Source organism: Ambystoma mexicanum, chromosome 12 (genome assembly GCF_040938575.1).
Source record: "Ambystoma mexicanum isolate Mex_15411 chromosome 12, UKY_AmexF1_1, whole genome shotgun sequence".
Classification (NCBI taxonomy): Eukaryota; Metazoa; Chordata; class Amphibia; order Caudata; family Ambystomatidae; genus Ambystoma; species Ambystoma mexicanum.
The window spans coordinates 672,228,768-672,251,025 of record NC_090936.1 but is presented as its reverse complement, the minus strand read 5'-3'; the positions used below and the strand labels follow the sequence as shown (position 1 = coordinate 672,251,025).

At 44.2% G+C, this 22,258-nt stretch overlaps 1 protein-coding gene across 1 annotated transcript in view; it reads left to right on the top strand.

Moving 5' to 3' along the window:
- Positions 1-22,258, top strand: part of LRRK2 (leucine rich repeat kinase 2) — a 2,398,611-nt gene that overhangs the window by 260,826 nt on the left and 2,115,527 nt on the right. The window contains exons 6-7 of the mRNA XM_069629211.1: positions 15,448-15,582; positions 18,110-18,241. Of these exons, the coding sequence (XP_069485312.1) occupies positions 15,448-15,582; positions 18,110-18,241 (267 nt within the window). The remainder of the gene's footprint in view (positions 1-15,447; positions 15,583-18,109; positions 18,242-22,258) is intronic.

Here is a 22,258-nt window from a genome sequence, read left to right as displayed (position 1 = left end):
AGGTTGGAGGGTGGAGGAGAGTATAGGCAAGGGTGGGGAGGGAAGTGTGGAGAGGAGTGAGATCAGGAGGGAAGCAGATCTGGTCAATCGGTCTATGGAGAGTGTAGACATGACGGATCAAGAGAGAGAAGACTGAGAAACCAGAAGGTGTCTCACCCACTAGTCCCCGGGATCTGTCCTCCAGGTGGTCAGGACACGGCCATCACTTTTGGATCAGTGCGGGAGGATCACCTGGGTGAAGGGTCATCTGGAAATGGGAAACCGGAAAGTGAGACACGGTGTCCCCTTCTCTTTAACACCTTTACCACATACTGCCAGGTAGGATATTTAGGAACTCTACTCCCCTCCGCTTTACAACATGAACACTTTCACACGGACAGCCCGCCATGAGAAAAAACAGACTAACACCCGAGCAGTATACCTGACATGTCCCAATACAATGATAAGGCGAGGTCAGGCAATTACTGACCATCACACACACACACTTGACTTCCTTTAAGCTTCCCCACACAAATAAAAGGCGGAGCACATGTGCACACTCTGAGCAAGGCAAAGTACACAAGGAAACAGCAGTTTCGAGATGCCAGCTGAACGAGAGAAGACGGCAAAACAGAAGGGGATCACAAAGAGGGAAGTTCCCTTGACCTTTTTGACAAGGAACTGTTATTTTCCAGAAATCCCGAGAATTGAAAGCGTAAGACCCGGAAACCAGGCTGAAGAATCCTGCATTGTATGTCAGAGATACCGGGCCCTCCCGGGTCAATAATCAAGGCGGGGAGAAGCACCAGCTGCTGTGGTACTGTCCTTGGCTCCAAGAACAAAGCAGCGTCAGTGAAAAAAGCACAGCCGGTGTGTTGGGGAGACCGATACAAGACCGGTCTGTGTTGAAGCAAAGGTTGCAAGCAGCAACATTAAATGGCGAGTGCTGGAACGAACATTGTTAAAATGCGTGTGATAAGAGACACAAGTAAAGTTGAACTGCTGATGAGTGACTCGCAACTACACTTCATCTAACACAGTCAACCTACCCTACTCTCTCCCACCTCCTGCCACCCGCCTTCCTCCTCCCCCCTCCTTCTTGTACTGATTATGTAACCAAGTATGTATTATGTAACTAAGTATGCTGTCTTGTAACAGCCCCTCGATGCCTTCGGGCTGTTGCACACTTTATAAATGTTAATAAATAAATAGTGATTGAACTTTAAACGCAAGATGCAATACATTTAACAGAAGGGTCCGCCACCGCATGGCTGCTCAATCGAAGGTCTCTGTAAGGTATCTAGCTGAGAAGTGGCAAAAGCGAAAGTGAGTAAAAGGTTATATCAAGAGAACGAGTAATTGTGAATCGAAGTGGTCCTGTGGCGGGTCGAGCAAAATCCCATGCACAAATGAGTCTGATTTTTGATAAAGTAGAGAAAGTTTGGAAAAGTCGATACATTTGCTTTGAGCCCGGCAGAGGGGGACCCCGAGTGAATAGTAAATCACCAGAGAAGTTGTATATGTGAAATCCTAAGAAGAATGGAACTTTAATGTTTATTACTTACATCAGGCCCTCTGAAATAAGGGACTTTGAATGACAAAGACACTTTGGCAAAGAAGGCCCTGATTTTGAAGTTTTGAACTGCATCCTCATGCTAGAGAGTGTGCTAATCTTGAGTGTGCCGCCTTGTCCTATGCTGAAAACATGGGGAAGGGAAGCCAACGCCTTGAATATCCTGACTTATAAATTATTGAACACTTTTCTTTTGTATAACATTGTTTGCCACACTATTGGTATTTAGAAGTAAGGACTGGCAATAGATTTGTTAGTATATGCCCTTTTATTTTGACAGACTCGACTAGGACTGCATTATTATTTATTGATGGTCGAGAGTAGGAGATTCTAGTGTAAGGTCTTGATGATTATTGGTCGGCCTTACTCACAGTCTGTAGAATGCGGGATCACCTAATTGATTCCAAGGATGAAGGGTTGAGATTCCCACTTATCACCCAACTTGTTTCATCCTGTTCTTATCAGGCTGTAGATCGGCTCATGATCACAAGGCTAAAGGGCATTTAACTTTACCTTGGTATTATAGCATTGTTTGATGGTCTTTGCCAACTTGTCCCCAGCAGCCTGCGTGTGCTGACAAGCTTGTTCTAGCCGACGTTGGAGCTGTTCAACATGGTCGCTGCCTCTTCTATTTGGTGTGACTCCAAAGGCAAGATCTACCGACAGCCGGACAGCTCTTCTGAACATCCGGTAGTACGGTGTAAATGCAGTGGCATCATTCCTCATACAGTTAACATGGGTGAGACTTGTCACATGCAGACTCCATCTGCTTTTCTCCTCTGGTCGCTGGGTGCTCACTGTCACCAAGAGTGCACAATTGAACAGGGGTATCTCCCTGGGGGGGGTGACAAGGAGTTGTGCAGTTCATCTTGATAACAACCAGATGCAGCATCTGTTGGATGTGTGTTGCCTCAAATCAAAATTTGTCAGAATGCATCCTGGCAGGCCAACTGTAGTGCCTAATGTGTTTCACAGTGTGTCAGGAAAAGTGGTGGCATGCTTATCTTCTGTAAGGAACACCTGTGCATAGGGAATGAATAGGTCTGTCACATGCAGGACGTTCTGCATCCCTTGCTGGTCCATCTCTAAGCTAAGTAAGTTAATGCTAAGTAGGTCAATTGGCCTGAAGCTCTCCAGGTTGTGGAGATAGGCTGCAGGATGAGCCATCTTCCTGGTGCTTTACATTGGCGGGTAGTAGAGGCTAATAAAACATTGTGCAGATTAGCTCAAAGGTTCTGTCACTGCAGAGATGTCCATGCTGTCATGGAGGACATACAGTACAGCTTGGTGGAACAGCGGACATTGCTTGGAAGGAACCTTTTGGGTGGACATTGCTGGGAAGGAACCTTTGGGAGGCCATTGCTGGGAAGTAACCTTTCGGTGTAAAGAGTGGAAGGCCCATGTCTTTTGGTTATTTTGAGAGAGCATTCCAGTGACCTGAGGTCTCGCTTTGGGGGCAGACAAAACTTATTTTTCATCCCTTCACCTTGATACACTTTTCAAACCTGCATTTTTTGTATTTAGTTTTGCCACCATTATCCTTACACATTATAGGTTTAAATAAGTTTGCAGATAAACATGTCTGTTGTTTGTCTCTATTTCTGGTGGGAGAGGTGACGAGTCGGGTCCTCAACACAGTGCCTAAACTGATGCAATCCCCAACATCAGACTTTTTCCACTGGTGAAATTGACGAGCCGTCAGGCTGTTGCTCACTCACTTTGGATATAATTTGAAAGGTAGTCTGACTGTATACCCATTTTGAGGGTCATGCAGGATAGGATGTTGACATGCACTAGATAACCTTGTATGTATGCATCAGCTAGACCGTAGTGTGGATGAACTGGCTCCAACTCTTCAGAACGCCAGTATGGTGTACACTGCCTCTGAACTGGCCTTTTCAGACATGGATTCTCTTCGGACACAGATTCATCCTTTTATATAGTGTCATGTAGGGCTAATGATTGTCTTGGTTTGTCTGCAGTATCGGCTACCAGATTTTTCATAAGTTAATGTGCATCCTAGATTTCCATGCTAAGCAGAAGGTCCTCTTGTCATTCAATGGGACTTGCTTTTTAAAAAGAAGCTTCCTCTGCAACCCTTGTATGCAAGGGAGTAGTGAAAAAGCAATGCCCTAAACCTGGGCACTTTTTTTTTGGATTATAAAATCAAAATGGCTAGTCTTCTATGGTAGGAAGGTAGTTGCATCAAGAGGTTTTGGTTTACTAATGCCTAATGCTGTGTACTTTTGGCCACTGCTGACTTCACACTTCAAGTTTGAAATGTGGTGCTTAAAACCGCTTACCACACACCACCACAATAGTCAAATGTTCTGTTAAGCATAGTGTTCCACTGAGTTCCCCCCCCCGCACTCCTCCCCAATGAAAGAGATTGTAAAGCCTTGACAGGATACTGGCCACGGGCATGGGCGTGGTGATCAGGATGCGCATGGGGAATTTCTTTTTGACTTAGATGACCTTTTGGAGAATTTTTATGACCTCAAGGGCTACTGCTAAATGTTTGAGTTTGGCCACTCCTGCACCTCATAAGTCTCACCCTTAAAGGTTGATTTTCTATTCTGCAGTCTTTCCAAAAGCGTGGAAGGCTAGAGTGTCACAGCAGGAGTATTCTTGAGTGGCACCCTACCTACATTTTGCTCCCATGGTCTTCCTTTCTCTTTGTGATCATATCCTGGTTAGAGGTTCCATATCTTTTCCGGGAAGATGCATTGAGTAGGTTCCCGCCGAGGAGGTCTGGAAATGCTGAGATTTGAGAGCTCTTCATATCCATGAAGGGTTGTCGCCTATGACTTGTCCTATGCCTTTTTAGCTAAGTTCTTAGGAAAGGAAAAGTTAGCTATTGACTTTGGCCCGAGATTCTGAAAGCCCTTTTATAGGAAGATTTATTTTTTATATTACTGATGTTTTAGAATGCGCTACATTGCGGCAAGGCATTTTAAAGTGCAGTGAGAAGTGAATGAGGAGCAGGTGATAGGACGAAGGGCCCATCTCGTGCACAGCTGCACCTCAAGGTAGGAAAGTTTGCAAAACGTAACAAATAATATTCAGTACAATGAAGGGGTCAACAGGAGTGCTCAGTCTTCTAGTTATGCAGGCAAGGGTTGTGATTACTGGGTGCTCAAATCTATTTATGGCAGCAGCCTGTTTTTCCTGTTTAAACTGTGTGGTGCTGAGACGGCGTCATCTGGTGTAGGCTTATGGGAGTCTTTACTTTTCACTCCCACCATCTTGTTTGCTTCGTTTGCCAGCAGTGCGGCACATTAGACCTCCATTGGAGTAGTTCTTAATTAACAAGAGCATAGTTGACTTTACGAAATTGAACTTGGAATCTGGAGCGGTAGATTTCGACTAATGCACAACAAACCACAAGTGTAGGTGGTTTGGGTACTGCAGGCATTTCAACTCAACATTGGTTTTATTGTTCTTGCTCCCCAACCAGGTTGATCTCTGTGCACCTGCAGCTGTGCTCTACATCAATTTTTAGGTGCATTATGGTCTCTAACTTGCAGTGAAAATCTTGTGGTTTGTCTTTGGGGGAGTAGTCGGGGGTGGGAGGGTGGAGGTTTGGGGGGGGGCATGAGGATTTGCTCCTCTCTTTGATGCAAAGGGTGGCCCCTGTTATGGTAGGGCAGGATGAAGGATGAACGGTAGTTCAGGTGGGTTTGCTGCCAACAAATGATTGCGCAAAGCTCCATAAACTGTTTATTAAATTGGCACATTCAACAATAACTGGTTGAATAGCAAACACACCTTGTAGACCTGAGAAGTTCATTCCGACAACGGTTCCTGCCTTGGTGGTGGTGACTGTAGCACTTTAATGGAGATGCTATTCGACTTGAAAAAGATTGAGTTGACTCTAGAAGGAACAGGTGAATGAGAGAAGGTGATAGGCGTATATTGACAGTGTTTCTGCAGATTCTAGTGGCTTTTAAAAAAAAACATAGGGCCATACGCAAAGAGCCAGACAGCGGTGCCAACCCACTTTTTAGCATCCCTACCACCCTAACACCTCTCTGTTGAGTTTCGAGGCCGTTGTAGAGTATAGGTCTGATTTGTCATTTGACTCTCAAGATTGTTTGGCCTCTACATCTGCTCCCTGGTCTTCTAAAACCTTGCACCTGGTATTTAAAGTTCTAGAAGTGTATTATATGATATGATAGGTTATTTATAACACGCTTAATACCCAGAGGTTTCTAAGTGTGGACCCAGTCATCAAACCTGTGTTGCTCTGTGTCATCTTGTTTCCAAGGCGAGCACATTGCCGCTGAGCTATCCTCCTGGGACAATATAGAATAATGGCAGAAATAACCAAAATAACTAACGCTTTCAGAAATTACAAATATTCTGGCCCTTTCGCAACTAAAAAGCATATGACTGAACCTCAAGGTTTATCAGTGCCGGACAATAACAAGTTAGCCTACCCACAATTCAATGGAGCAACAAATCATTTTAAAAGAGGACTTCTGAGAAAGGGCTTCATTGACTGGCTTGGATCCAGTGTCTATATGGTGGTGACTTTGTGTTGGTTTCCTGGTGCAAGGACTATTTTTGAAAAGTCAGATGAAATAGGAAATTGTGAGTCCAAAACCTCCAAGAATGGCAAGGTAAGGGGAAAGAAAAAAGGACAGTTTCAGCGTCCGGCTTCTAAAAGAGTTAGACCTCTGAAGTAAGAGTGGATGGTGCATCAGTAAAGGAGTGGACTGATTGCCATATGCTCATGGTGAAAAAAACGACCGTACTTTGCAAGTCAAAAGATCAGAAAATAAATAAAGACCTGCTGGAAGGAAAGACGGCGCCCTGAAAAGATTTTAGTGCAGAGTGATAACTTAAGAGAATTATGGGCATCTGGTCCACCTGTGGGTAGTGAGGAGGACCAAACCCATGCAGAGTTATTGGGTATGGGGAGGGTGGCCAATGTGGTAGTGATGGCTATTAATATCCTGGCTGCTAAAACACCTGTTTTAACATCTTTTGCTCTTGGTCTAGAGTCACTTGCACAAGTCACTTTGTTAGTAGCAGCCAATGGCTTTGAAGGCTTGTAATTTATAGGCATTTTTTACCATGAACCATTAGACTCCACCCTGAATTCTGCCAGGTTTTAAATTTAATTCGGCACATTCCTGAGTTACGTATGTTACATACTAAGGCTCTAGCAGAATTTTATAATCATTTTTGAGATGGTAAATCTGCAGTAATGTTTAACTCTGACTGCTAACATGGTTTTTAAAAAGGTTCATTTCAGTAAGATGTGTTTTTATGCTTCACCTTTCTGGGCACAGAATGTTAGATGATGAGGTATCTGGGGATGTACGTGAGAAAAAGGATCCAGATGACCAGGGACAATTCGTAAGGATGCATGATCAAATGAATTTAAAAGTAGTGTGTAACTTGCAAATGGAAAATAATGGATTTATCAGAATGACTTCCAATTTGCACACTGGAGCTAATTCTAAGGAGGATAACTTGTTAGGGCTTCATGTGGCCCCCAAAGTAAAGCCAAGACCAGTTTCTGATGAGCAAGGCCAAAAAAATTAGAATTCTGTCTAGGAACACAATAGGTTTCAATCATTTACTCTCTGCTGAACCCTGATTAAATATATTGAAGAATCATGATATTTTATTGCAAGAAACTTGGTTGGACCACGGTCCTTTATTTGGATTTCCTACATCTGTAGTCATTGCCGTAGGGGTAGACTCAAGTGTTGGTGTTTAGTTGACTTAAAAAAAGAGTGGGCATATAATTAACACAAAGTAAGGCACTTTCACAAGGAATGCCATTTTCCATTTTATTTCCTTAAATGTAAATAACAAAAGGTTTACTGTGCGGGTGAATAATTAGTATGATCCACCAAATTGGAAAAACATTAGATTTGAAGGGTTAATCGGTTTATCACAATGCAAAATGCCCAATGCATGATAGCTCATCATGCATTGGGCATTTTGCAATAACATCCCCTCCACTCAAAATCAACTCACCAGGACATTGTAACTGCCACTGGGACAGGCGATAAACCAATTAACAGGGACTGTTTGAAGAGGAGTGGGTACTAAACTAGTTTCCTGGCATCCTGAAGTTAGCAGTATCCATTGATCGGGTCAGTTAGGTGCGTCTCCTAGGTTTGTGGAATTTGAATATGTAAAATGGGAGAGTTGCAGGGAACTTAGTCTGCAAGTTTAAATGGAGTTGAGGAGCCTCCAAAGTCGCACTAGATTATATTATTTAAATATTAACTTTATAAATAAAATATGTGAACTAAGGATTCGATTAAGTGACCACTCCACCTTTTTCTTGACGCTAGCTTTGGAATGCAGGAAAAATTACTGTCTATAGTATAGAGATGAGATGGATATTGCATAGTGTGAGAAACCGGACTGTGTCTCCCTGTCTAGTCCCCGGGAATCTGTCATCCAGGGGGCCAGGACACGGCCATCGCTAATGGATCCAGTTACTGGGGGTGACCAGTGAGGGAGGATCACCTGGATCGGGGGACCTTTGGGAGTGGGCCCCCGACGGGTGAGACACAGTATTCCCCTTCTTTTCACACCTTTTCCCCATCCTACCACGTTGGACATTCAAAAACACTTTTCCGACACAAACACTTTTGCACTACACGACAGACAATGGACTAACACCCGAGCCATTTACCTAACATGTCCCAATACAAGGGTCAGGCATGGTCATCATACACACCTTATGGCCCTTTCCCTTACCCGTAGGGATAAAAGGTGGAGCACGAGAGCACAGGATGAGCAAGGCAGACTGCACGATGTGAAAGCTAACTCGGCACAGCAGTTCAAAAGGAGAAAGACACATACCCGAGAGGGTGACAAGAAGAGAAGCAAATTTGCCCTTTCTGGCCAAGCCCTGTGAATCCTCTGCAGAAGGAATTGTAAGACCGCAAACAAAAGCCAACGTGTGTTGCAGCAGATATCTACGGTACACAAGACCCTCCTCTGCTGATAGCCAAGCTGGGCGATACGCTGGTCTCCGTGGTACCAGCCTTGACTCCAAGGAGGAAGAAAGCTAAGCGTTCATCACATCCAGTGAGTTGAGAGAAGAGTCGATAAAAAACCAAACTGGGTTGAACAGAAAATAGCAAGCGGCTAATTGAACTGTGAAACTATAAAGGACTATTGATATTAGAAGGGGGTAAAACAGCAGCAGAGGAGTTTGGCACCACACGGGTGTTGGTTACCAGATTGTTGAAACTACCATAACCAGAAGACGTTGGAAGAAGGCGAAAAGGGGGTCAAAGTGGTCATACAAGTTCTTTGTACAGTCAAAAGTCTTCGACCAACAGATGATTGTGAAGTAAAGGGAAAAGAATCCCGCTTGGTGAAATTAACGAATGAACAGTGTGTTGCAAAAGTTGGCAAGAGTGAACCCTGCGGAGGGATGCTGACCAAAAGGGGCGAAGCCTGAAGTCCCTATGAAAAGTGTGTTGACAGGAGTGAACCCGACTGAGGGATATCCGCAGTGAATTGTTTGAAAAGACATTAAGACTTGTGAATGCAAGAAAAGCCATAGTGAACCCGAAGGAGGGAGGCTGACGTCTGAAAGGGGTCTGAGCCCGAAGGAGGGAGGTCTGGGGTTGGAAAGTCATATCACCCCAAAGCTCATCTTGGAAATCTAACTTTTTGTTTGTTTTGTTGAATAAATCAGGCCCTTGAAGGCACAAGACTTTTTTTTTTATTGAAAAGAGACTTAACCATCGAAGAACTTGATAGCTGACGCAGAACTGTTGGCTCGTACTGGGAAGGCTTGAGTGTGTGCTGTGCTCAGGAGATCCACTGTATCCCGTGCTCAAAACGTGGGGAAGGGAGACCCCTGGCAATCGCATCCTGACTTATTATTTGTGAACACTTTTTTTCCTTTATTGAAAAGCCTATCCCACACTCTTTCTCTTATTAGTTGTAAGGATTTGGCAATAGTTTTTTTTTTTGTATAGGCCTTTTACAGTGACAAGACGCCACATGGACTGTCGTATTATTTGATGGTCGAAGCTTGCTCCATCTTAGATTTAGGTTTAGATTAGGCGTTTTTTTCCAACCTACCTTTGCATTTTAATAAACACCCTTGAACTGTGATCACTTGTGCCCGTCTTTACTGTTGCCACCGTGAGTTCCTTACAACAGGAAAGTATAGGACTTTGCTGGACTGAGCACAATAATATCTGTTTACAATTTTTTGCAGAGGTCCGGTTTAGAAGTAGTAAATTGCCTTTACTAGAAGCATGCTCCTACTTCGTAGTCAAGCTGGGTGCAAAGTGCAATTCAGATTTGGAGAAGAACAAAAGGTTGCTTGGTTAAAGGTCTTAAGTCAAACTGTGACCGGTGTATAACACACAAGAAACAACTGTTGTGCTCAAAGCTAAGATCTTTGAGGGCAGATTTTCATTTAAATTACTAGGTTTACCTTTGTGCAAAAGAAAATACCATGAATGAATACAAGAACTGCCTAAAATACTATAGGAAAACACATGTAAGCTTGAAAGGAGAAAAAAATACAAAATCCTCCACCAAAAGGACTCTTGTGAATTTTGGTCCTTGGTTAACAGAGGGAGTGATGCCTCTGTTAAACAGTAAACAAATCCTATTGATTCTAATACAAGGAGCACCTTTCTAAGAACAGATATTAAGTGTGTTTTGGAGAATAAGTTTAGCTTCTGTCTTTATAACTAAGGCAAACGGCAAAAAGTGTGCTTTGAAGAAAAGATGTTGGATTTACTTCTTCATGCAAATGGGTCCCATACTCTGGGTCCTGGAGACCTTTCTACTTAAGTTTTAAAAAGAGATTCCTCCCTATGGGAGAATACTTTGTTTATCTTATTCCCAGCCAGCAATCCTTAATACAGGGACAATATCTGCCACCTGGCAAGAATGAGCTAACAAAAAAGGTGATGGTCTAAAATATTTGCTTCAATACTTTTTATCGAACTCGATTGAAAAGGAGAAGATTTTACAGCTTTTGCAGGGGCATTTCGACTAATGGTAATATCTGGAGATATATTATTCCCATGGCCACATACTGTCTTGACACTGAACGCCGAGAACTTCCAAGATTGATTGATTCTATTGAACCTACATTTTGGAAACTGGTTTTGAGTGTCCCAAACTGCTTCCAGATTGCCATGATTCTTATAGATTTAGGTCTTGTGTCCTTTTTTAATTTAACAGAAATTAAAAGGGCCTGTTTTTTCTTAAAGGGCTTGATGGCCAAACCAGGTTCTTTGTTACTGATGTTAAGAGGTTGTAAACCAAGGGGTGTGTCAAGGCATCACGAAGCAAGACACAGACAACAGATTCAAATTTATACTCAAAAGTTTTATTTAACTTAAAATGTAGGATGGAGTAAGTGCTAACTTGTCCTATTCGAAGGTGGACACTTCCTACCTAAAGAAAACTAAGGACAGTATGTGTCAGAATATCCAAATCAAGTATCTATCTGTCCAAAACATGTACCTGCCCTTGCAACTAACTTTATACAATGTTTAGGGATGCCATCATCAGAAGAATGGTGTTTGAAAGAAAGGTCAGAGCTCCCTCCAGCTCTTGGCTTAGGATCAGCTTCCCCTTCCCCAATTTCAGAATAGTTCTCAGAAAATTGGGATTGCCTTCCCCAAGTGTTCAAATCTTCCAGCTTTCAAAAATAACAGTTCTTTGGGACACTTCCCAGCTCCTTTACGATCAGTACCTTGTACTAGTTCATTTAGACAGTTCTGTTTCTTTACTTCATTTTCCCATATCAGGTTGTTGGAAAACATAAGCTTCTTCAAACATGCTTTCATTGGCTTCTTCCACATAGGGCCCTCTGTCTAGGCGCAGTTGTCGGACCACATGATCCACCCATTACAAGTCATGCAATCAATACCCCTTCTCACTATTACCATCCACAGTTGGCCACTGGTTCCATCACAACAGTGATTCTTAGTCGAGTCCTCAGTGTCACGCTCTTCAGACACTGTCCTGTGACTTGCTTAGCCACCATACATGTTATAATTTTCTTTATCCCTCTGGCTCTTGCCAACACAAGTTCCACTTAGCCTGCAATTCCTCTTGATTTTGCCAATACTGATTTCTGTCTCATGTACTACTTTGCTTTCACTCCATTCATGAATCTTCAATTGGCTCTTTACTCTGTGCGGCATTCACAAGAGCTTTCAATCCTTTTCAGTTCATTCGATATCTAAAAGATATGTGTTCTGGCATTTGAAAGTACTTTTAAATTACTTCCAGTTCATTCGACATTCGGAAATGACTTTGTTATACGTTACCGGAGCGATATGAGCGGAAATTTGCTTTACACTCAACTGTCGCACACGGCACCATTCTTCTCCTTGGTGTCATTCACGACAGGCTTCTCCAGAATTCTTTGGCTTCTCCAGACTCCACTTTTCCCTCGCGGTCTGCACCAAGCACATCGCTCGCTCTCCTGGCTTCCTGCGGCAGCGGCTGGGGTCAATGGGAGTTCTACAGCTTCTCCCAAACATACCCGCTGTGACAGGTAACTGGACCTCCGGACCCTCGCACAGCTGGTCATGGTGTCCCCTTCTCCCTTGTAACACTTATCCAGTCACTTGGGTCTCCAGCTTCCTTTGCTGCAGCCCGTTTTTCATCTCTCAAAACGGCAGCCATGTTTATATCCATCAGGTATGTTCAGTGACCCTGGGTGTGGGTCATTGAGTTCTCGTGCCTGACTATGGAGGACTCCATCAGGCGGACATGCCTGTTTGTTCCACTGGTATGCCTCCATAGCCCTCTTCCTCTTCTCAGTACCAGAGTGATGTTTTGATCCATCTAATTTAAAAGTAACCTTTTATACCTCTGTTTTGCCTCTGAAATGTGTGTGTATATAAGTAAAATGAGGATGGGTCCTCCTAGTTGGTCTTTTCCTCATCCCAGTACTAGGGTGTTGTTTCTGGGGGACATTTTGGAAGAGGGGGAAAAAGGAAAGGGTTGACATTATACTGGTATTGATGTTATACTGGTATTCTTCCATGCAAAGCTTCAAGGTCTGTGTATACGTGCTTCAAATGGATCCCAATAGCACCTTTTTAAATATTTTAGGCCCTTGAATCAGACTGCCTCAAGCAAAGCATATTTGTAGTCTGTCCAGGGCTGTCGTCCAACTTGAATCCATGAAACACTGGTTGATAGCATGTGAAGCCCGCCGAGAGAAAACACTACTGTATTTTAAACAATTTGTGCATGGCACCGATTCCCTAGAAAGTGACTACGTTTGGGAGTGGTTCGGTAGCTCTATCCTTCGCAATTGTGAAATGTCTACTTATTTTTTAGTATGGTGATTATGATACATTGTAATGTATGAAAACATTAAGTGGGCAATTGTAATTAATCAGGCAGCTCTATTAGCATACATTACTTTGCAGGGCTGCCATACCAAGTGTAAGATTTATTCCTAGAGCCCCTGCATCAATCCTAGGCCATCATGACTTTTATTATGTGGGGTATGAGTTGGACAGTGTATACAATATAACCGAGTTGAGAGCAATAGTAGCAAACCTGCCCCCTCAGGCTGACTCACTGACCTGTCCAGTACTGTGGCCTTAATCATACCCCACACCGCCCCATCTTTCTAATAATCCATCCCGTAGTATCAGACAAAACGCCCACGCCACAGTTCTAGTCTGGAAGGTAGAGCGAATTTTATATAACCACACTTCTGCTAAGACCAGAATTATAGAACAGAAAGGGCTTTACCGTCTCACAAACTCTTCAGAGCCAGTCTCATTCACGCTTCTCAGGAAGACTTGTTTGCATCACAACAGACTATGTCAAAACTTTGGTTGGTTCCACAGAGACTCTGGCCCATGCCACAAAGCTGCATACCTGATCCAATACTTCCACCTGACTTCAAAATGGCCATGCAACTTTTAAACCTTTGGTCATCACTTTGCTGCCCCATTGTTAATTCCAATTACCAACAGGAGGCTATCATGCAGACAACCCTAAATGGTACAGTGGCCACATCATTTATAGGGATATTAAAAACTGGGAATAGCCAATCCCAGAGTCAGGGCCCTGAGTGAAAAGAAAATCACCTAAGAGAGGGAATATTGAATAATCAAAGTAATTTCCGACCCTATGAAACGGTCCATGGCTCAGACCTTATTATCTAATACCTAGCTGCTGACTTTGGAGTGGAGGGAGTCGGGAAGCAATCACAGGAAACGAGGACAATCCTGGAAGAGACCAGGCATAGTGGCTGGGAAATCCCAGATACTCTTGAGGGCTGTCTCGTGCACTGCTGGAGGCTAGGTGCAGAGGAAGGTGAGGTGATAAAGAGCCTGCTGTGCGGGTGGCTATATGCAGACACTTGCAGGGACCATGCACAGAAATGGGCAGGGCATAGGTAAGGACTAACTTTTGAGACATGGTCAACAGCCCGACACAGAGGAGTACGTCTCAGGACTGTATCTGACACTGGTAAAGGCCAAAACAAGAGAACTAGAGAGACTTTGCTGCAGGATAGAACACAGATGCTGGGAAGAGACTGGCCTCTGGAAAGAGACATGCTTGAGCCAGGAGGATAAGCCACTGCTGACCAGGAGGATAAGCCACGGCAGGTGAGTTACAATGACAAAAACCACAAGCAATGCTATATAGGAGTGTATAATGAAGGTAATGTCTAGTTAGTGAGTATCCAAGTCAGAGAAGTACCATAAAGCAAGGTGAAAGAAGAACTTGCTTGCTGGCGAGATCGGGGTATGAGTGGAGACCTATATCCTGGAGATTGTGAAGCAATTAAGCAAGCTGGCCACTATATCCACGAACATGTTTATTATATTAGGGCATGCTGAAAGGACCAGTGGTCCCATATGTAGGCCCTTGCACCATTTTTCGTGGCCCCACCCTGCCACCTTTAGGTGTGTGAAACATTAAGTTGCAAGCTACTATCCAAGCATACGTTACTCGTTCCCTGGCTTAAATGCGGTCCTCCACATGTACACAGAACATCATTTCCTTCTTATAACCTGTGAACTATCAGTGAACTATGGCTGGTGGTCAGTGCAAATGTTGAGGCCTGTCTTTAGCACATTGTTTTAGTTGGGAGTAAAGAGACATTCATCTGCCCTCTTGCATGCACCCCTCCCCCGGCCTCCTGGCAAGGTTAATAAAACCTGGTGTACATTCATTTCCAGCTTGTATTGTGGTGAAAATATATCACACAACACTATCTGATCCCAGTGCAACCCCAGCAACTGCTCACTGCTGAATTCCCTGCCCTCTATATAATATCACGTTTTATGTTGTCCTTCGTTCTGGTTTTCAGCTTCTTCTAACCTCTGCAATACATGATGGTACTTCATTTAATCTCATAAGGATGAAGGGTTGAATAAGGGCCAGCTTGGATCTGAACCGGAGGCACTTGGATAGAAAAGGGATCAGCCCTCGGCTCGCTGAGGCATCTCGCCAGTGTTGGTGCAGCGAGCTGGGTTGCACCAACCAGAGATCAAGGACCAGTTGTGTACAGACTAATGTAAAACGGTGTGCTCGAACTGCTACCTCTGAACGTTGTCACTCCAAGCAGCTCTAGTGCTATACAGAATATAACTCTATTTAAAAGTCATGTTGGCAGGGTCTACCCAGCAGGAGCGTGGAACAGCGAAGCGCATTGGGGTCTGTTGTTCAAGGGTCTGTGCTCCAGATGGGAGATAACATGGATGCACCTATTTTATAAATTGGAAAACATTGATTTATTTGAATGTTGCAAATGATTCGGTGCTGTGCCATTATTTCATCACATGAGTGTTGTCGTTTGCTTGGTTGATTAAGAGTTGTGAACTTGCATCATCTCTTTGAAGTAACCGAGGCATGCTTTGTCTGCTTTTTCTACCCTTTCCTTCTAAATACAGTCACAGAAGAGGATTTGGTGGAGTTTGTCGAAAGTAAAGACTATATGGTCATCTTGAATGCACTCAAGCAGTTTCATGAAGTGGACAGTGTCATCCTGCCAGCATTCCGTGCTCTGCTCCCATTAGCTGCACCGTGTAAGTGTTGAAGTGTGATGATGGAAAGAGTTGACACAGCAATCCCTTCTGTATGCACGCAGTGATTCTCCAGTAAGCACTGTACACACTTGATATATTTGACTTCGCTAGCTGAAGTATATTTTGCAATATTTCTAAGAATGATTAGTCGCAAAACCGTGTTTTCCCTTTGCGTGCCAAAGAAATGTGAAACATCAAACACTTGAGTGTACTTATTCCATTAGCACAGACACATTCTTTATGCAGCCGGTCATACCCCAGGCGACACGCTACTTATTTGCCTCAGGAAGTGACCGTTTCATTCTACAGTAGGGTGATTGTGCGGCTGCCAGAAGGATGGGACACCAGGTGTACTGGCATCCTGAATTCAAGAAATTGAGCTTTGTTGCGTTTCCCCATATTTGCTCTGAGCCAAAATTGCTTTTTCACTCCAGTTGCAAAGACTTTTAAGATGTTTTTCCTGGGTGTGGCACACTTTTGAGCCAGGATTGCCTTCACACTACAATAAAAGTAAGAAGGAAGAATCTGTGCCCCATATTACTTAAATGTGCCCTTATTGAGGTGATGGATGGATGGCAGGGTCGGACTAGGCCATCAAATTGGATCGGGCATTAATGAAAAAGTGGCCCACAGTTGCAAATAGCTATTTATTCCTTTTGTGACACTGTTTGAGTAGATAAACTGTGATGCAAATTGTGAATTTTAAAGAATATTTATTCAGCAACACTGGTCAAAACTACTAGCCGCAGAGCGAAGTAACTCATCAATTTGGCCCACATTGACCAAAAAAACGGGCCCACGTCAGCATTTAGCATTTTTGGTTCGGCCATGTGGATATTGCTCCATAGGCTCGTACGAGCCTGGTGGATTGCATTGAAGGGAGTGGACTACTGTCTGAGTAATGTCTTGGCGCTCGTTTGGTGTATGTTGAGGAGACTCCACTTTCTGCTCTGAGGTCCTTGGAAGGTTAATGGTGTTGGATGATTCTGAAAAGGTAGCCTGGGTTATAGTCATGAAGGAGGATCTTAAAAGTGGCGGTGTGATGCAGACTTGGTGTCAGAGAGAGAAAATGAGTCAAGCTGCATGCCTTTGGACTCTTTATGGGCTGGACGGCATATTCTCTTGGAGACCATTGTAAATGCTGTTGTAGTCCTCAGCTGGATGTGAGCCCTATTGGGACAATGGCACTCTTTTGAGTGGCTGATGGAAGAATCCCTTTAAACAGTTGTAACGGATATAGGCAACTCTGACCTCCAAGCTCACTCGATGAAAGAGACGCGGCTGTGAAATAACTCTCCCAGGTTGAGGTCTTCCTGGATGGGTGATGGAAGAGGGCCCAAAGGGACTGCCCAGCTATATAGTAGTAGATAGGGGGTTCACGGTGCCCATCGGCAGAATTGCATGTTTGTCTGAGGCGCACATCTGTTTGCTTCTAGTGCTGGATTGGGTTCAGACAGTTTTGCGATGTGGTGCTGAATCCTCAATCTGTCATCTGTTTGAGGTTATTAAGGCTACCATTGGCATGACTATACATGATGTATTGAATAGGATTCTAGAAAATGGAATTTCTTCAGGGAATCCAGATGTGTTGTCGGCTGATCTGGACATCCTAGATTCCCGTTCCATTGGATCAGTGCTCTATCGAAGAAAGGAAGCAAAGCAAGTGTGAGGGCTGGCCACCTTATGAAATCTGACATTTCCAGGCATTGACACAGCCCTTCGTTGTCGATGGTGCGAAACCCTGCTCCGATGTCCAGTAGTCAGGGGTGGTAGAACTGGAACTGTTTGGGGGCTACGCTAATGTCCGGACTGCCGGAACTATGGGATAGCTCGCCTTCTGGTTGTAACCTCTTAGCTTCTATCCGGGGCTACAACCAAAAGACCTGGGGGTCATAGCCCCCCTCTATTCCCACCAGCAACGCTTCTGCCAGTAGTGTAAGTCTGCAAGCCTTGCTTTGATCACTACATGTGGTGAGTGCGCCCTTTTGTTTTTTATAGTTGTTTGCATGCCCAGTGGCGGCCTTCATCAACAATTGGCGAAGTTGGCCCGTCTTCAGGCTCTAGCCTGGAGGATAGATTTTTAGTGGCCCCGGTTAATAATGCCCTTACTATGCATGGAAGGCCAGATAGAAGGCAGTGGTCATCCAAGTTTTGGGAATCCGCAGATGCTTCCTTCATGAGTGGCTTGTCTCTGCCATGGGCTTGGAGCCGGCGGCGAGTGATGTGTTGATGGGGTCTGTGTTCAGAATAGCTGGAAAATGTTGCACGTTTGGCGGGGCTTTGGTTCTGATATTTGCCGCTAGGCCCATTACGTTCTCGTAAAGATCCGGTGAGGCAATGCTTAGCTGCTCTGCCTTGCCTCGCCCCTGCATTAGGCCCATAGTCTAGCCCCAGCTAGGTTTTAGTGCCACACTGGTGTCTTGCACCCAGAAGCCCAAAGAGGTCATGGTGATGGCAGAATACAAATAATCTTGTGCCACCTATATGATGGACCTTTTTCTTCAAAATGTCTGCACTTGCTTTCCAGCCAGCAACGTGGAAGTACTGATGTCTGGCAATGTTCGATGCTACAATACTATAATGGAGGCAATGCGAACATTTCCCAACAGCGAAGACGTCCAAGAAGTGAGTTGCTGCTTGTTCCAGAAACTAACGTTGGGTGAGTTTATTTAACTATCCCATGAAAAGGTGAACAGTTGATCACCGCTTGTTTCTGCCTTTTGTCGTCTGCTCATATTGAAGTGGTAGCAGTGGGCTTTTTGTAAAGATTCTGCCCGAATGTGTATTGAGTTACAGGAGTCTCCGTTTTTTGTATAATAGATCTACAGTCCAATGGAGAGGCATATATTTGTGTACCCTATAATATTTATCATGTATCCCTAGGTTCTTTTAACGAATGAGAGGCGAAAGCAAGAATTGAACGGTTTGTGAACATTTTGAAGCCTGGCTAAAGAGCCACAGCTCTCGGGGAGTAACTGGCGTGGCCCTGAACTCGGCCAAGTGCGCTCTCCCTTCTACAGCCTGTGCTCCCTTCATTAGAAACCCCAAGACATCAAGACGGCGTCCGAGCCTTTCCCAATTTTCAATTGAAATAGGCCTCGAACCTCCTTTGGGGGGCGGGGATGGGGAGGCAGCAACTTCTCCCCCCATCTTGCCTGTCAGCAGCGTTTTAATACAGCAATATATGCCTTTTATATATTACTTTCGTTCTGGGGCTTTAAATGTGCGCTTTGCAGCGCAAGGTGCTTTTGCTAGAGCCCTTCTGGTGGTCCCTTTGCCTTTTAACACGGTTCCTCCACATCCCCTTGCTGACAAAGGAGCATTTATAGCATTTCAGTGGACATTTGGTGTTTAGCTCCCTGCTGGCTGGCCGTCTCCTAATAACCGACTTCAATTAACCACCGGCTGTTCTTTGTCTCCATGTAATGTATGATCCCCAGGGGTGCTTCACACTGTTGTCTGTTCTAACTGAGGGGGCTCCCCAAACAACATGTTGAAATGGCCCCAACACATCTTCAGCCTTGTCTGGCCCAGCTACTGACCATAGAGCCTTGCACAAAAAAGATATGCTCCCTCTGCTCCAGGTGTACTGCCACCACTTCCATAACAAGCTGCTGCAAACAATGTGACTGCAAAAAATGTTATTTTGGGGAGTGCAGTCGGTATTTTGCTCACCTAAATCCATTGCCACCGAATTACATCAAACCGTTCTTAAAAGGATTGCCCTTAAGCACTGGCACCTTAAAAAAAATGATCATCAAATGAGCTTTACGTTCCACAGCCTGGGTGCGATCATGCGCGTTCCATGTTAACCTCTACAGAAACCTAATCGGCAAGGCCAATGCTAATGTTGTAAACTGACCCGCAGCATGCATAGCTTTTTTTTTTTTTTAACCAACTTCACATTAAAAATAAAAACTGCAACCCTTTCCTGATGCGTCACCGTGATAGCAATTTATTTGGTGGTGTCGGCACGCAGAGAGGCAGCTGGCAAGGTCCTTGGGCTGAAGTGGAGGTGGAGGTGTCACTGCCTGCAAGTTTGGGGGTGGGGGGTGCAGTTTATCCCACCACAAGTAACATTGTCAGAGTTCAAGGGGGCCAGAACTGGTGTCTGCGTTGGTGCAGATATCCCGATACCCCCGTCCAGTCACTGAACTAGTGTGTGTCTGTGAGGGGTGAGTGGGTGGAGCAGCCTGCATCTCGGGGAGCGAAGGGGACGGGAGGTTGGACTCTGGGTGCCATTCGAGCCACCCGGGCGCTGTTCACTCCTGAGATTTATCAGGATTGATCTTTGGCCAGTGACACTCCAGGAAACTTTGATATTTGGAGACTTCGTAAATGTCAGTTTTCCATGTCTTTTTAAATTGTCTAATTGTTTATTATCGTATTTTACTATACTAAGTACCATTGCTTCATTGCTCAATAGCTGTTTTGCACGCACAATACCTTTCATAATACTTTGTACAATGGTTGTTTGCACAGAATCTGCCTAGTGCATGTCTAGCTAGTGCTCTAGTGCTCTTGCCCTGGTCAGCAGGTGCCTAGAGGAAATAGGTACATGGATGGAAGAAAACTGGATACAATTAAACCCTAAAAAAAGAGGAGATCCTGTTTGGGCCAAAGCATCTTCTTGATGGAGATAAATGCCCTCTTCCACCCCAGTTTTTGGGAGCTAGCCTTAAGTACTCCACCAAAGTAAAGAACTTAGGCTGTATCTGGTAGTGACCTGGGATGTAATGCCCATGTCTCAGCTAATGTCCAGTCTGTTTTCTATAACATTCGTCTTTTGTGCTAAACACTACCTTACGTTCCTTCTGCTGATCGTGCTGCTGTGGTCTGGGCGCTGGTTAATACCAACCTTGATTATTGCAATGGACTTTTGGCCGGAGCACCATTTTCATATGCAAATAAATAAAAAACAATTATACATCTGTTAAAGTGGGGTGTAAACCCCCTGTGGATAAGCAAAGAGGACAGGTAAGGGGAAATCCCACACCCACAATACAGAGTCCAGAAATTTGACAAAGATCTGTTTTATTTAACACACCAACAGGGACAGCTATGGACATCAAGACCATCTCCCAACTCTCGAATGACACCAAGCTTGACAGTGGCTTACAAATGAGTTTTACATTGCAATTGAGGTTTCATTTTAGAAAACCTAAGTTGGGAAGGGATTGGTTAGGAGAATAAACTAGTTCAACATTATACAGGAGCTAGTACACTCATTGGCTGCACTCTGTCTGGTGGCTCCGCCTGAGACCACCTACTAAAATGATCCCAGTAAAAACATGTCATGACAATGCAGTGTAAATGGCCGTTGCAACATTGATAGATGAGCGTTACAGGTGGGTAGGGATTGGTCAGTGGTGTATTTCTCAGCTTTGACACTTTGAAAGGTTACCAGCACATGAGCAACCAAGGTACTACTTGTCCCAATAAGGTTACCATTTCTGATTCTTCAGGCCATAAGCCAAGACGTTTAGCTTTCAACCTCACATTCTATTGTATCTTTTATCCCGAGTACTGAATGGGAACGAAGGTCTGTCTGTGTCTGAATCTGATGAGTAGGCATTATCCTCCAACCGTAGGTCACGTATTTGGAGACCACATTTTGGCTTATTCTACTCCAGTATTTGAGCATTTTTAGCCATTATTAATGCAGGTGTTCTACCTTCCTTGGCATCTAGAGACTTGTTCGAACTACTTTCCCCTCAATATTAAGACTTAGTGAGAATTTGACCTTCCAAAGTTACTTATTTTTTTTGCTTAATCTAAGAGAACTGTGTCTCATGCCTGGGGACTGTTATCGTCTGTAGTTTTGGGTGCTGATTCAAACCTTTCTTTCTCTAGTAACTTTGGCAAACATATAAATTTATTGTCTGGGCTGTTGGGTTTTCTGCTAATTCAGCAAACCAGGTCCCCCTGCAATCTCGAGGCCTCTCGATGATTCCATTCACCCGAACGTGGCTGCGCTGTCCATCTTGATTTTCATGGCCTCTCATTTTTGTTGTGTTCTGCATTAAGCAAGCTTTGTGTATTCTTGGGCATCTTGCGTTTCAGCGTAGAGAATTAGTTTTCTAACCTATTGGCTGCAAGCATATTCTTCATGTCGAAGTGCAATTTTACCTATTGTTTGTGTATCTTCTTGGTGGATGCGTATGTGCTTTGTGTGTAATGCACCTTTGTGGGTCCGTGTTCAACACTGACGTCATTTGCTTTCATCACCTTTGTCACAGCATATTCATATCCTCCATAGCTTGCAAATTTAGGTCTTCTGTGATCCCTCCACGGTAGGCGCGGTAGGGCTGTCTCAGCGAGGAATGTCTCACACCTGCGGTATGGTGGTGTGGAGGAGTCTGATACCTTAAGTGATGTGCATCTTCCATTTGTCGTATCGAGGCAGGGGCGGGGGGCACCGTGATGAATGACACATTCATCTGCCTCTCTTAAAATCATTGGAAATGTCACACGTCTAACTGCTCACGTTAATAAATGGCACCTTCTGTAGTTTTCAACATTATCAGAATGCATGCACCTAACCAAACTTCCACTGGTGCAGGCACTCTCGAATAAAATACTCTGGATACACACGATCCAGACTTCCTTTAGGGTTTGACTGACTTATGGCCAGGTTATTTACGATCTGAAGCCTGCTTCCTCACTATTTGTGAAA